The sequence below is a fragment of the Colletotrichum truncatum genome (assembly GCF_014235925.2).
Source record: "Colletotrichum truncatum strain CMES1059 chromosome Unknown Contig_0001, whole genome shotgun sequence".
Lineage (NCBI taxonomy): Eukaryota > Fungi > Ascomycota > Sordariomycetes > Glomerellales > Glomerellaceae > Colletotrichum > Colletotrichum truncatum.
The window spans coordinates 6013342-6027649 of record NW_027222398.1 but is presented as its reverse complement, the minus strand read 5'-3'; the positions used below and the strand labels follow the sequence as shown (position 1 = coordinate 6027649).

General features: G+C 53.9%; 3 protein-coding genes across 3 annotated transcripts; all 3 read left to right on the top strand.

The window, feature by feature from the left end:
* Positions 1–1370: 1370 nt before the first annotated feature.
* On the top strand, positions 1371–2343 carry CTRU02_201678 (DUF652 domain-containing protein; the record flags this gene model as incomplete). The annotated part of the gene is made up of 6 exons (XM_070203904.1): positions 1371–1406; positions 1548–1815; positions 1868–1902; positions 1959–2051; positions 2115–2225; positions 2284–2343. The coding sequence occupies 6 exons, from the start codon at positions 1371–1373 to the stop codon at positions 2341–2343; spliced, it is 603 nt and encodes a 200-aa protein (XP_070062486.1).
* Positions 2344–4077: 1734 nt separating this feature from the next.
* Positions 4078–5604, top strand: CTRU02_201677 (C6 transcription factor; the record flags this gene model as incomplete). Its single annotated transcript, XM_070203903.1, has 2 exons — positions 4078–5350; positions 5408–5604. The coding sequence occupies 2 exons, from the start codon at positions 4078–4080 to the stop codon at positions 5602–5604; spliced, it is 1470 nt and encodes a 489-aa protein (XP_070062485.1).
* Positions 5605–12532: 6928 nt separating this feature from the next.
* CTRU02_201676 (nitrogen metabolite repression-responsible protein) lies at positions 12533–13996 on the top strand (the record flags this gene model as incomplete). Its single annotated transcript, XM_070203902.1, has 1 exon — positions 12533–13996. One exon carries the CDS (start codon positions 12533–12535, stop codon positions 13994–13996), a length of 1464 nt encoding a protein of 487 aa, XP_070062484.1.
* Positions 13997–14308: the final 312 nt, after the last annotated feature.

The following is a 14308-nucleotide window of genomic DNA, read 5'->3' as shown; positions in this document are numbered from 1 at the left end:
GGCTCGTGTTAGCGGACTGGGCCGGTCGTCCAGAGTGGCGTGGCGCAGTTGCTGGCTCTCTGAAGGCTCTGACGTGCTCCTGTGCCCTGCGTGCGCTGCTCTTTACCCTTTCGTGTCTGTTCTTGCTCGATTTTAAAGGTACCTTAGCTTAGTAGAGACACCTGCATGCACAGTGCAGGCAGGTACTTTCATTATGCAAGGTATCAATGGTTGCTTGCTGCATGGTTGCGGTTTCTGGGGGAGAAATGGACAGTGCAAACAGTGTAGACCCTCCAAAGTTGAAACTGTCCCAGGTCCCGATAAATGCTCGTATTGCCAATCAAGCGTTGGGTCTACTACTAATCAACGGCCCTCAGCACGCGTTACAGTGGCTGCATTCCATGCTGCTCCATCACCCAACACGAGCCCTCATCCGGGGTAGGCGTACCTGGCAGAAAAAGCCCACCCAACGGCGAAAGATCTTCGTTGCGAAAACCGGGTCTTGGGTGACCAGACACGGAAACCACTTGCAGGAATGCGTATGATGGACACCCTCCCCACAGGTCCCCTATATTCGTGAGCGGCGTATTCCACACTGAAAGATGGCCCACGCTTAACATTCTCGGGTTATAGCGTAATGCTGATTCTACACGTATGCATCGAATGCATACATCGTGGTATCCGTACCCTGAACGCGCAGCAGAAACTCTAGCGCAAGGCACCCGCAACATTTAGTCTGACGCCCATCGACAATAAGCCATATCTTGCTTTTTGCAGTAAATATCATAACGCTAAAAACGCCCAAGAGGCCCCTGTCATTCGTCGCCCAGGCCCTGGGTGTCTCACTGTCCTCTCCTCATTTCGAGGTACCTTTGGCCCAGCTGATGGTAGAATAAGCCGGTGGTGCTTTAGCTTCGTCAACTTGCTTGGCCTGCAGCGTATGGGAATTCGACCAGACTATCAACAAAACACAAGACAGGTCTGGGACAGTATTAGTGAAATGAGAGGATAGGGGGACTTGGACTTGAACTTGGAAGAATACTGATGACGGTTCATGTCGGTTCTTCTCCGGCCAGTGTCCGGTTTAGTGGTTTGTCACCGCCAGGGACCAGGGGCCCACTAATTATTGGAAAAATCGCGCCAGCATGCCCCGTTCACCTTGAAGCGCACAGATCTTAGCTCACACTCACCTTGATGCTGTTTTCGTACACCGGTGCAATCAGATTGCACACCGAAAACTTTTTTTTCCCAGCTCTTCCTACACCCCGCCACACCATAGACCGGCAACTTGAGACCGACAGCCTTGCTCAGCCTCGCCTGCAAATCTATACCTTCCACATACCGCTACACATTCGACTACCGCGCCCACCACTGAACGAGCGCGATATACAATGGGTGTTCAGAAGAAGACGAGAAAGTTCGCCGAGGTACGTTCCCTCCATTATCTTCGACGCTGGTTCCCCCTACAAAAAATGCTTTCAGAGAAGAAAAAAATCCTTATCGATAAGGACTTTTTTTTGGCTGCTCTACAAGATCATGAAGCTGACGATGGTCGCACACTGCACTAGGTCAAGCGAGTGATCGGCAAGAACGATGCCCGACGCAAGGAGAACTTGAAGAAGGCCGAAGAGGCCGTCGCAAAGGCCAAGCGTGAGCGCGGAGGACCCGATGGAGAGACACTCGTTCGCGAGATTCCTCAGGTGCCATCGCATATGTTCTTCCAGCATAACGAGGCTCTCGTGCCGCCCTATAGCGTCCTCGTCGATACCTCCTTCTTCTCCAGAACGGTTCAGATGAAGTTGCCGCTCCTCGAGACCATGATGGACTGTCTTTACGGTAAGCTGTTGCGCAGCTGCGTCGGAGGATAACGTGCTAACTATTTCCTCAGCGACCTGCCATCCTATTGTTACAGACTGCGTAATGGTATGTTATCATACTCTATCGACCCGAGCCTTCTTACAATTGCTGACGGACTGCAGGCGGAATTGGAGAAGCTTGGACCCAAGTTCCGGATCCCTCTGCGCATCGCTCGTGATGAGAGGTGGCAGAGGCTTAAGTGTGATCACAAGGGCGTACGACCACACCATTACCCTTTTTTTGTTGTGGCACTTAGCTAACCTTTGGTTCAAATACAGGTCTATGCAGACGACTGCCTGGTGGACAAGGTCCGTAAGGCAAACATCTACATCGTCGCTACCCAGGATAAGGGACTGCAATCAAGACTCCGCCGAATCCCCGGTGTTCCTGCAAGTTATCCTCTTTCTCCGATACCATATCGTACATGAGTACTAATACAAATCACAGATTTTGAAGGTCGGACGTGGAAAGTACTTCATCGAGAGGTTGCCCGGTGCTCCCGAGTAAAGACGTGGTTTTTGGTGGTTAAATCGGATATCAGACGGGAAAGGCACGGAAAGGCAATACACAAAAAGCAAATATGGGTTAATTACGGCGTTTTTCTCACGTCACTCACAGGTGGACAAGCTGGTCGTGATGTTCTTCGACCTGGCTCCGTGCCATATATCTTCTCACATGTTGAGTATGCGCATAGACGAAAAGGTATCACGATAGTGACGATGATAGTTTTAATCGTTCGTGGTCTGCCGTCTTATCTAGGGTGCGCATGCTTTTGTTTTGGGGCAAAAGAACAAGCAAACAAAAAGTGTATGAATGTCACGGACCTGTAGTATGGTCACAGATAGAATTCCAAAACGTTCGGCGATAACAACTGGCTATCTCCGCTGCTGACGACGACGGATGGCGCCGTCAGCTTCCGTTGCCTAATCGGAATGCTCCTACAGAGAGGAGGAATGGGAAGGACCCCCGGAACTCTCTACCTTTAGTTTTTTTTCCCCTGTTCCCACCTCTTTTGGACCGCCACTGAATCCACGCACGATACAGAGCCCGCTCCCCTCCCCCGATTTACGTGATTACCGGCCTTTACTACATCCATATTCGTCGGACCCGGCTCCGGAACCTTGATACGGCGGACGCATTTAAACCAACCCCGCTCCCCCTTGGCCCCACACACCACCATCACCACACCCGTTCCGGGATCGAGGATTAAGATTCCCAGAATGGACCCGGAGATGAATCATTCCGGCCCGGGCGCGTGGGATGATAACGGTAATGACACCGGCGGCCCGGGCTCCGGAAACGGAAGCGGAAGCGGAAGCGGAAGCGGAACGGCCACCACCGCGGCCGCAAAGCGCACCCGTGTATTGTTATCCTGCGCCCCCTGCCGCGCATCCAAGCTAAAGTGCGACCGCTCCGAGCCGTGCGGCCAATGCCTCAAGAAGGCCCGCCCGGATGGCTGTGTTTACGCCCCCAAGCCCGAGAAGCAGAAGCCGGTGAAGGGCATGGCGGCGCGGCTCAAGAGGCTTGAAGGGATGGTGCGGACGATGATGGACGAGGGCGTGGCGGTTCCTCCGGACAGCGCTGCGGCGGTGCCGAAGGAGGAGGGCGTCGCGCAACCGGGCGGGCATTTTTTCCAGGGGGGAGGGTCTTCGACTTATGTCGGAGCCACCCATTTCATGGCTATTTTGGACGATGTGAGTTGTTTTCATGTGCTTTTCGTGAGGGATGGATGATGTGACGAATGGTCCGTGGAAAAAAGGACATGAGGCTTATCGTTAACACACGCGCGCGCGCGCACACACGCAGATTGAGGATATGAAGAGTTACTTTGATGAGCCCGACGTCGATGCGGAGCGGGAGGGTGAAAGTCCCGGCCTGTCTGACGATCTCGAAGCCCCTGATATGTTGCTGTTCTCGAGGAACATTCCTCGAAACCGCGAGGGTCTGCTGAGGCTGCTCCCTGAACGCAAGATTGCGGATCGCCTCGTCATGCGGTACTTTTCTTCTCAGAGCCCGTCACAGCGTAAGACCATTCTTCCAGGCTTTTTTTCCACGGGGATCTTTTCTGACTTGACTCTTAGACATCATCCACAGACCGACGTTCGTCAAGCAAGTAAGCCCATCGCAGACAAAGGCCCGCCCCCTTGGAACCCCCTGAACGCTCACTTACACTCCCCATAGTACGCCCGATTCTGGACAAATCCCTCCGAAGCATCGTTTCACTGGCTCGCACTTCTGTTCATGATCATGTCGCTAGCCGTATTCTATTCGACGTTTTTCGCACCTCAGGAGCTATCGAACGACTCCCCCCTGCCGCCGATGGACCGCTTCAAGATGTTTCGCACCGCAGCTGCATGGTGCCTCGTCTGGGGGAAATTCACCCATCCGTCCATCGCAACCATTCCGCCCTTCATCCTCTACGTCGAGGCAGAGTTCATCATCAGCCGCGCCGCCCAGATGAACTGCTACATCCTGTCGTCCGTCTGCCTCCGCCTGCTCCTCAAGATGGGCCTGCACCGCGACCCGAGCAAGCTCGCCAACATATCGGCGTACGAGGGAGAAATGAGACGGCGCATGTGGAACATGGCCGTCCAGCTGGACCTCATCGTGTCCTTCCACATGGGCCTGCCGAGCATGCTCAACGGCATCGACTGCGACTGCGAGCTCCCCGGGAACCTGATAGACGAGGACTTTGGCGAGGACTCGGTGGAATTGCCAAACCCAAGGCCGATGACGGATTATACCGAGATGACGTACCCGATCACCAAGTCCCGTCTGATGCGTGTGTTTGGGCAGATCGCGCGAGAGGCGCACCTGCTCACGCCCGCGCCCTACAGTGAGGTGATGCGTCTCGACGGGCTACTCAAAGAGGCCTGGCGCAAGCTCCCGCAGTTCCTCGAGGTCCAGCCGCTGGAGCAGTGCGTCACGACGCCGCCGATGCAAATCTTCCAGCGGTTCGGGCTGGCCTCGCTGTACAACAAGAGCCGCTGCGTTCTCCACCGACGGTTTCTCCTCGAACCTGTCCCCAAGAAGGAGCACGACTACTCGCGATGGCAGTGTATCGAGGGCGCGGTGACCATCCTGGAGTATCAGAACACGATGTGTCATGCGTGCCAGCCGGGTAACATGTTGTCTCAACACGGCTGGTTCGTGTCATCCCTAGCGGTGCACGATTTTCTCATGGCCGCCATCATCGTGTACCTTGCCATCGGACATGCGCCCTTCTGGGACGAGGGAGAGCACGAGTGGATGGACAACTTTACGCCGCGGCTGACGAAGGGCCGTTTGCTGCATCTGCTGCAGAAGTCTTATACCATATGGGTCGGCCTCGTTGGGGAGGAGTCTGAGGTCAAGAAGACGGTTGGCATGTTGCAGACAATGCTGACCAAGCTTGGGTCTCCGGGTAACTCGCCGTCGAAGGTGGGCGAGACGGGGGCGCCAGCTTCGGTGCAACGAAGTGAAGCGACGACGTCGAGTTACGATTCACAGTTTCTCACGGGTCTCTCAATCAGTGGTGAGACAGTGTTTGGTCATGGCAAAAACATTTCTAGTGTTGCTAACAATGAGACAGACGTGGCATCGACCGTCCCCTCGAGCGTCACGAACCACATCCAGTCCCTGGGCTTCGGCGAACCAGGCGTGGGAGCCGGGGATTCTGGTCTCGACCGTGAGTGGATTGCAGTCGGCGAGGAGATGGACTGGGTAAGTTTGTTCCCGTCACAGATTGTAAGTAGGCTATCAGATACTGACTTTGTAGCGCTACTTTGACAACATCGTGAGCCAAAGAAACAACGACCCCACCGGCGGCTACGATGCAGGCCAGCCGGCGTGGTTCGACCAAGGACCGGCGCTCGAAGACTTTGACTTCTCGGCGGCCGGGACTTGGGACCCGAACCTGGGACAGCAAGGTTGATGGGGAAAGGGGGTAGGAGGCCATCCATGCCGTTTTCTACGATGGGCTGCAAGGATTACATATTTCACCAACCGCGCAACAGGTGCCGTCTGTCAGGGCGGCTCGGCAGCTGATGGAGCTGAGACCCAGGTCTACGCGCGTCTTGTATGTACGTATGCATGGAGGATGCATGGGCACACAGAAACTCCTCGAGCAACAGGAGCTGGCCTGGGAGCGGCGACATGGGGCTGCGGCTCCGCGAGCTCCTTCCGGACACAAGCTCCTCCTCGGGCCTAGCAAGAGCAACAACTGGCGAGGCGGGGGGAACTACATGCTGGGACCTTTTGGACCTAACAGGCGATATCGGTGCCCACAATGACAATATGGGCCCGTGGGGGAAAAAGAGAGAGAGAAAGCTCTACATAGTGCGTGCGGGCTAGACCACCAGGCTAATAGGCAGGGATGTCAAAATAAATTGGCTCAGGTGACTCGAAAGTTGACGCGAGGTTGGCTGTGTGGTAAAGCAAAAGACATCGTGACCCCGGATTTTCTTCTGGTTTGGGCCCTTTTCCAAAGCTGGCTGGACCACGCTGCGATGGCGTGCGAGAACGGCGGCGGCCGGCCACCGGGGAACTGGACCCTGCGAGAGTCTAAAGAGGGGTCTTTCCAATTGAGCGAGACAGGATCGAAACTGTGACGTAAAAGCTAGTGGGCCGTCCTTTGGGGGGATGAGGCCGGCGGCGAAGGGGGCGTGTTGGGTCAAAGGAAGCCATGAACTATGAGCACGAGGGGCGGTTGGAAGGCTTGCGTTTCGTCCTTCACACCCGACGCTCTACACTGCATCTCGTTCGGCGTCGTCTCCATAGGTCGTGGAGGGTACTCCGTAAGACGTGCCGACACCAAAAGCTGGGCTGCAACGGTGCCCTACAAGGCATGGGCCATCTTCCCCGCAAAATCCGCAAATTGACGGCAGCGGAGCGGGGGCTGTTTGCATTAGACCAGCAGCTGGAGCAGCAGCAAGCTGGAGCAAACTGGATGGAGCTGTGTGGTGCGTCCTCCTGCCAGGCCGAGCTCGACGTTGAGAGAGATTCTTGGTTCGTGATGGTGGGTTACGCAAGGATCAATCCCTCTTGTCAACGAAACAAGGACAGAAGCTCGGCGAGACAAAGCTTGCAGCACAATGTTTCTTTGGGTGACTGACCGATTCTTCCGCGGAGATGTCCACTTTGACGGGAGAGGGGGGGAAACGGTGGCTTATGGGCAGACGGAACGCCAGTTGGCTCGGTGGATGACGGCATGGACGGCGGGTTGGACGTTTAGTTGGCTCCATTTGTACGTAATGGAAAGAATGCGGTGCTAGCCAGGTCGGCATTGCGCGATGGTTTGGATTACCATTGGCGCGTCGTTGCTTGAAACTCTTATTTCTGTCTTTGTTTGTCAATCTGATTACGGTTCTAGACGCTTTCCCATTAGCTGGTTTCAAAGGTCGCTTATCTTTCGTCCATCAGTCGTCATTTCGCCATGCCTCGCCTCTCGGGGTCTGGCCACGCGCCGCGCAAAGGGAATGGAAGCGAGGTGGTTAATTATTGTCCCACGACGGCGGGCCGGATCGCTGAGAATGACCGTATACGAAAGAATTAGTCGCAGCAGCTGCACGTCTAGACTTTCGGCAGCACTGCAGCAGGTTCTGCCTCAAACTTAACGTTCAGCGTTAATAATTTCCCACCAGGTTACGTCTGTATGTTGTGACTCGGTCTGGGCTTCTCTAGGTTTGCCAACTACTCAATTCCCGTCTGATACTCATGAGATGCAATTCATGGAAGCCTATCGGCATTCGCAGGTTTTGAGTAGAAAATAGGTCTACTGAGGTGCATGTCTCGTTATTTAGACGCAGGTATTGTTTCTTCCTGTCCACATTCGTCATAGTGCATGTAGTGTCCATCCAACAACATGCCGGTTGGCAACGACGATATTCGAGCGTCCAATGGCACAATCAGTGTTGCGGCAGCTGGAGTGAATGGACCAGACATATTGCGAGGCTTCATGTGGGTGGGAGCTTGACCCTTCTGTAGCCGTTATGTGCATGAAGGGCTCCTGACACAAAGTAGGCGGCGGCGAGGTGTCGTGCTAGGTTGGACCTGGGAGCAACAGGTCCTGTAGCCAGTGCGAGGGGGCGGCAACTAGTCGCTTACCAAGAGGCTAATCTCAGACATGCAGAGAGTGAGGCTAGATAGAGCCTGGGGTTTGTTCTCCTGCTTGGTGCCGGGAGAGGACTACGCTGGGTTCCAACTGAATTTCCCCATCGTGGACCAGGATTGCGATATCTAGATGCTTCCTCTGTCTGAGAGCCGGAAGTGGGGCCGGTCGTCTGGGAACAATGATGAGGTCTATGCTTTCCATGGAGGAACAGAAGGAACTCAAGATGTATGCGCGATGTGGTACCTGTGGTGAGGTAAACAAAGTTTAGATGAGCGTCTGTTGTGTAGGTACGATCTATTGCTTAGTACGTACGGATCCGTACTTCGTAACAGTATCCGTTACGTCTTTGGTAGCAGCTGGGACGTGGGCAGCGCAGATTTCTGTACATCACGTTTACCGTGTGGTGGAACCCTTTTTTTTTTTTTTTCCTTTTGTTAGAAAAAAGTTTGCACGCATATCGGAGGATTGTGGCATCGGGATGGGCTCCGATCACCGACAACACACGCCATTGACATACTGGGTCAGTGTGGGGAACTTGATTTGCGCCGGGGGTTGGTTGGCGCGATGGTGCTTAAATAAATAAAAAGGACCCAGTGGTGAGTGGCCGTGCCCTCTCTCTCGGGTCAAGGGTTGGTTTAGAGGCTATCAACACTTATGCCTTATCTGAGATAAACCACAATTAAGAGTGAGATGAGATTAGGAATGGTATCCGAAAACCCCGTAGACGGGCGGATGTCTCGGTCTGATGTGATGTTGCGATGATGCGATGGCAGGTCGAGACCGTCAGGGTTCGTGTGTGGCCAGTAGCCGCCGCCATCGGTGAAGAACCAAAACGGCCAAGTTAGTTATTACGGCGTATGCAGGAGGGCACAAGATGTCGTAGTAAATATGCGATGTCCACAAGTTCGGGAAGGTAAAGTACCCATTGTCAGGGATTGAGGCAAAGTAGTAGACGGCGGACTGCAGTAGTTGGTATTGGTTGCTACTACCAAATGAAATAAAAAATAAAAATAAGAGTAGCACGCGGACGGGATGAAGCACAAACAAGCAAGCAGGCAGGCCTAGGTATGGAAAGGTAAGGTACGGGGGGTGGGGAAAAAAAAATCAACAAAAGATAAGGAAAATTTTTCTGAGGCAGTTGCAATGCACAAAGACTGGGGACAAATGGCGAGAGCAGGCAGAAGAGCGTTTCCCAGTAGGTAAGAGCAACTGGGTAAGAGAAAGACTCGGCCAACCGCAGTCAAGCTCTTACATAATAACGTCAACCTTGGGACTGTTAAGGAGAGAAAACTACAGCGGATGGGGTCCCTAGGGAGTTCCCAGTACAGGTGCCCCTCCAGTCAGTAACAAGACAAAGTACAGGTATCCGGCCTAGTGGAGGAGAGGGGTATGTTGGTGCATAGCCCGATTCATTGAGCAAGTTCTCGATCCAATCTGACGACACGCCGTGTCTTTTCTAATTTTTTTTTTTTTAAACCCGTATCTTCTAAGAACCCGTCATAGTCGGCGAGGCGGCGAGGTACACGTGCGCCAACCGTGACACAGTACCGGTCCAAGTATCCCTCTAAATGCACCACTCATGGAGCCAGCCTCCCCCTCCTCTTACTCGAATCTCCCACCTAATCACTTAGCTCCCACTCCTACTCTCCCACTTTGACTCCCACTCTCACCAGCTAACTAACTAGTATTGCTCCCACTCATCACCACGACCATCTCGGGAAGGTGAAGCAAGTAACTTTAACATTTGTTTATTTTATTTTATTTGTTTCCCCCCCCCTCTCTCTCTCTCCTGGTCCAGAGGACTGGTTCCCTCATCGCTTACGCTCTCGTCCCATACCATGCCGTTCTCCGTCATCCTTGGCCCCAGCCAGCATGGTGCGCCAGAGTTTACTGTGTAGAACGGGCATACTTCCGGGTTGCGGCCCCACGGATGGGTTGATGGGCTGGTGTTTCCGCTCGATGGAGCCCCGTTGCTGCGCTTGCATCAAGGACGGCGGGAAAAACGCAACGTGATCGAGTTCTACCCTCGTGGGCGTGGGCGTGGCCGCCGGCGACGGTTTTAATTATTAACAGAAAAGGCCCAGGCACCCGATGTACCTCAGTAGACTCCTAGGACCTTGGAAACGTCAAGGTCGTGCCGCGCTGTGCCCCGGGCCCTCACCACCAGATCCAGATTCAATAATTAAAATCCAAATCCATGTAGCTACTCCGTACACGAGTTGGGTTTACCTTTGACTCTGCCTGTCCTGTTGCACCATCTGCCCTGTAGTACTAGTCATCCTAACTGTGGCCTTGCAGTTTTGACATCCCAACCACTACTAGCAAATCCCATCTCTACTTTCCCACCTCGCGAGCAACCCCTCTTAATCTCCTCGTCTCTCGTTGTTCATCCTTTTTTTTACCCGGATTTAACTCTACTTGCTCCCCCTCTTATCCTCCGACTCTCCTCGTCATTTTACCTGTTGTTCCAACTTATACGCCCGTCTGTCGTCGATCCAGTCAGCTCGGCACAAAGCGACCAAGAGGCAGAGATCAGCACGCACAACCCTTGTCCGTTTCTAGTTGGTCAAATCAAACACACTGACTGACTAGGACTGGTATCAAAAGCTTTGATGCCTCTCCTCAACTGAAATCATTTGACCTTCGTCTTTTTCTGCTTTACCTAGAACGAACTGGGTCGATACCCTCTCGTCTGGCCTGTTCCTATTCCAAACCACCCGATTTCTTGCTAGTCTAGACGTTCTACTCCGACCGTCTCAGCTCACAAGGTTCGGCTTCACATAAGGCGACCCCATATCTCTTAGCACGCTGCAGAAATCCCTTGCCATCTGCAGGCAAAAGAGCCGCCCGACGACACAAGACGGCCCAAGACCCCCCAGGAACATCATCTGATCCGGCCATTACCCACCGGTGCATCTGTTTTTATTTTATTTCATTTTCTTCTATTTCCTTCGTCGTCTGACTATTACGACTTCGGCAAAAAACCCCTCCCCGGACTGGTATCTTTCGAAGAGACGCCCATCAACCCATACACCGCTGCTGTGTACCCCTCCGAAATCAGCCAGCTTCGCATCGGATCTCCACGCCGAACTCCTGGCCCGCTTGGTTGTCTAACCCAGCGACTCATCCCTAATAACCAGGCCACGAGGTATTCCAGCCAGTGACACTCGCCGCGCATACAGGGGCACGGTCAGCCAGTTTTTACCCCGATTGGACAGATTCTCTCGCGCCCCAAAGTCTTCTGATGCAGATTATCGGTGGATAGCCCGAGGACGACAGCAAGTCCAAGAAGCACGCACACCCGTATCGCCCTGACGAACCTGACCCGACTGGGCAACTCGACTTACAGCCCGTTCCTCACTGGACTGAGACCGACAGGGGACGCACGCACATACACATACACATCCCTCTCACCCATCCCTCTCATACGCACCTCACTCACTTGAGCCAGCGAGCGTTGCTGTGACGCACTTATCTACCACCTCAACTACACGCCTACACACATATTTATATACACACCTTCCAGGTGCCTCATCTCATTTATTAAACCCCCCTCCACGCAATTCAACAGCTTCTGCAGCTGCCAACGGCCATCCTACTTGCGCACTTATCTCAGGGACAACCGACCAAATACGAGACAGCTTGAGATATATCTCTCTCACTCACACTCTCACCCAGCTCTCTCCCTGCTTTCGCCTAGCGAATTTCCCTTATCAGCATCGACAGGCCTACCACAGTGGTTCATTCAGTCCAACACGCCCACCCCCCATTCCAACCCAGACGGATAACACCATCGCCGCCTCCGCCGACGGACGCAGCCTAGTGTTTGCCCATTCATTCCCCCGGATCTTTGATCGACCTTGGACCTTGACAGGCGTGCGCCCATCTCGCTGGTCTGCGTCTGCATCTGCAACCTTGGCCATCACCTGTTTGCTGGGGTAAACCCCGCCATCGACCAAAAAGAGGAGCTGCCTTTGATAACGGCCTTTCCTATCTATCTCGCCATTCTTCTCAGTCGACCCCTCAGGGTTCTTGAATCATTCCGAGCCAAGTCTAATTCCAGGAACTGCAACTGCATTCAATTCCTACCCTCACCCTCTATCTCTTTCTCTCTCTTTCTCGCGCCGCGCCGCTCACTCGGTCTCTTTTTTTTTTTTTTTTTTTTCCTGTGCTCACTATCTCTTTCTCTTTAATCTCACTCTCACTCTCGCTCGCGTGCCCGCCTGCGCAGAGACCTGCACTTGGCCCGTTCGGTCCTCCCCTATTGCGCGATAGCCCTCCGGCCTGCTATAGGTTAAGCCCTTATTTTACGTATCGGTTTGTCATGGTTGAGACTCCTCTTTAAAAACATTCCCATCGACCCAACCCCGACTTTAGAACCAGTCGATCCGTTTTCGGGACACCCAGCACTTTACCCTTCCCCGACTCTTTCTCCACAAACCAAGACCGCACTTACACCCTCTCTCGGCGCAATCTCTGGGGGAAATAGCGGGGTTGACGACAAGCCCTTGCACCACCTGTTTTTGCAATTCAAAACCTTTTTGGGCGCCGCCTTTCAGTTCCTGCTCTCCCTCCGCGAGAGCAGTTTGTTCCAGAGACTTCTAAATGGTCACCCTGATGCCTTCCCAACTCAACGGGATTGGGATCCCCATCCGACCCGCCAAACAACAGCAGCAACAGCAGCAACAGACGGACCACTCAAATCACCACTACCACGGCGACTCGGCAATCTACAGCGGCACCAGGACGCACAAGCACTCGCGCTCCTCCTACTCTGAGTCGTCCCCCTTGGCGGCTTCGAGAAACAACTCGTTGACTTTCCGTCCTTTCAAGCGCCCGATGCCCACCCCCAACAAAACTATTGCCGTCATCAACGCCAGCGGCCGCCAGGCTGCTTCTTTCATCAGAGTCGCCACCGCTGTTGGCTATCATGTCCGTGCTCAGCTGCGGAATCTAGAGGGTGTCGTCGCCACTGAGGTCAACTCAAATCCCAACGTCACCGTCCTCGTTGGCGAGCTGTACACCAGACACAAGCCCACTGCGGACAACAGAGATGTGACAGCAAATGGCCCCATCTCCGGTGTTGGTGTGAATCATGATCTGATCACTGATCTCTTCCGCGGCACCCAGCTCGCCTTTATCAACACGACATTTTATGGAGACGAGTTCCAGATCGGCAAGGCCCTTGCCGATGCCGCCAAGAAGGCTGGAGTTCAACACTACATTTACTCTTCCATGCCAGACCACGCAGCATACAACCCCGAGTGGCCTTCCCTGCCCCTTTGGGCAGCCAAGCACCAGGTCGAGGAGTATGTACGCAAACTCGACATGCCCGCCACTTTCGTCTACACCGGTATTTACAGCAACAATTTCACCTCGCTGCCGTACCCGCTCTTCTGCATGGAGCTCTTGCCAGATGGCTCTTTCCAGTGGCAGGCACCCTTCCACGAGGATGTCAAACTGCCCTGGCTTGATTGTGAACACGACGTCGGTCCGGCAATCTTGCAAATATTCAAGGACGGCGCACCCAAGTGGCGCGCAAAGCGTATTGCCTTGGCATATGAAATGCTCACTCCGCGCGAGGCCTGCCAAGTCTTTTCCAAGGGCGTCGGTCGACCTGTGAAGTACATTCGGGGTCCCATTGAACTGAAGGTCAAGATTCCCACTGGGTACCGCCAACAACTTGAGGCTTTGGAGAAGTTATTCTCCTTGGGCCACCAAGACCCCAAGAAGCAACCGCCATACTTTGGCGACGTGGAATTGGAAGAAAACTGTCTTTCCCAATCGATGGCCCTCTGGGAAGGCCCTCGGGGCCTTGAGGAATATGCGCATGAGGTATTCCCACTCGAGGAGCAGGCCAATGGCCTGACATGGATGCTGGAAGAGGAGGAAGAGGCACACGAGGAAGAAGTCGTATCAGCTCACGGCACAAATATCCCTGGCGCTCGCCAGCCGGACCATGAAGTGCAACAAGATGAGCACGAGGACTCGGAGGAATACTCAGAGGATGAGGACGAAGGATTGGTCATGAGAGGTCTGAAGAGAGACGAGGAGGAATGGCTCGCTTGAAGGAATCATTAAACGGGCCCAACACGACGCAACTACAAGCACCACTCGGTTTCAACAGCCAAGAGCTTGAGCGACTTTAAAGCATATCACACCCCACACACACACACACAACACATGACATACATATTGCATGCAGCGGCGTCTGGGTGAAGAGGATGGAAAAACTAAAAATGACGGGAATTTGGTTCGGAAAAAAAAAGTGCGGATTTCGGGATTCAGTTTTCTTCGCGCTGCCCAGCAGGGCCAGAACGCATGTCTCGGGCCAACCTTTTCCCTCTCATCGACGCGGGAGGAGGGGGGTTCCGAGGGCGA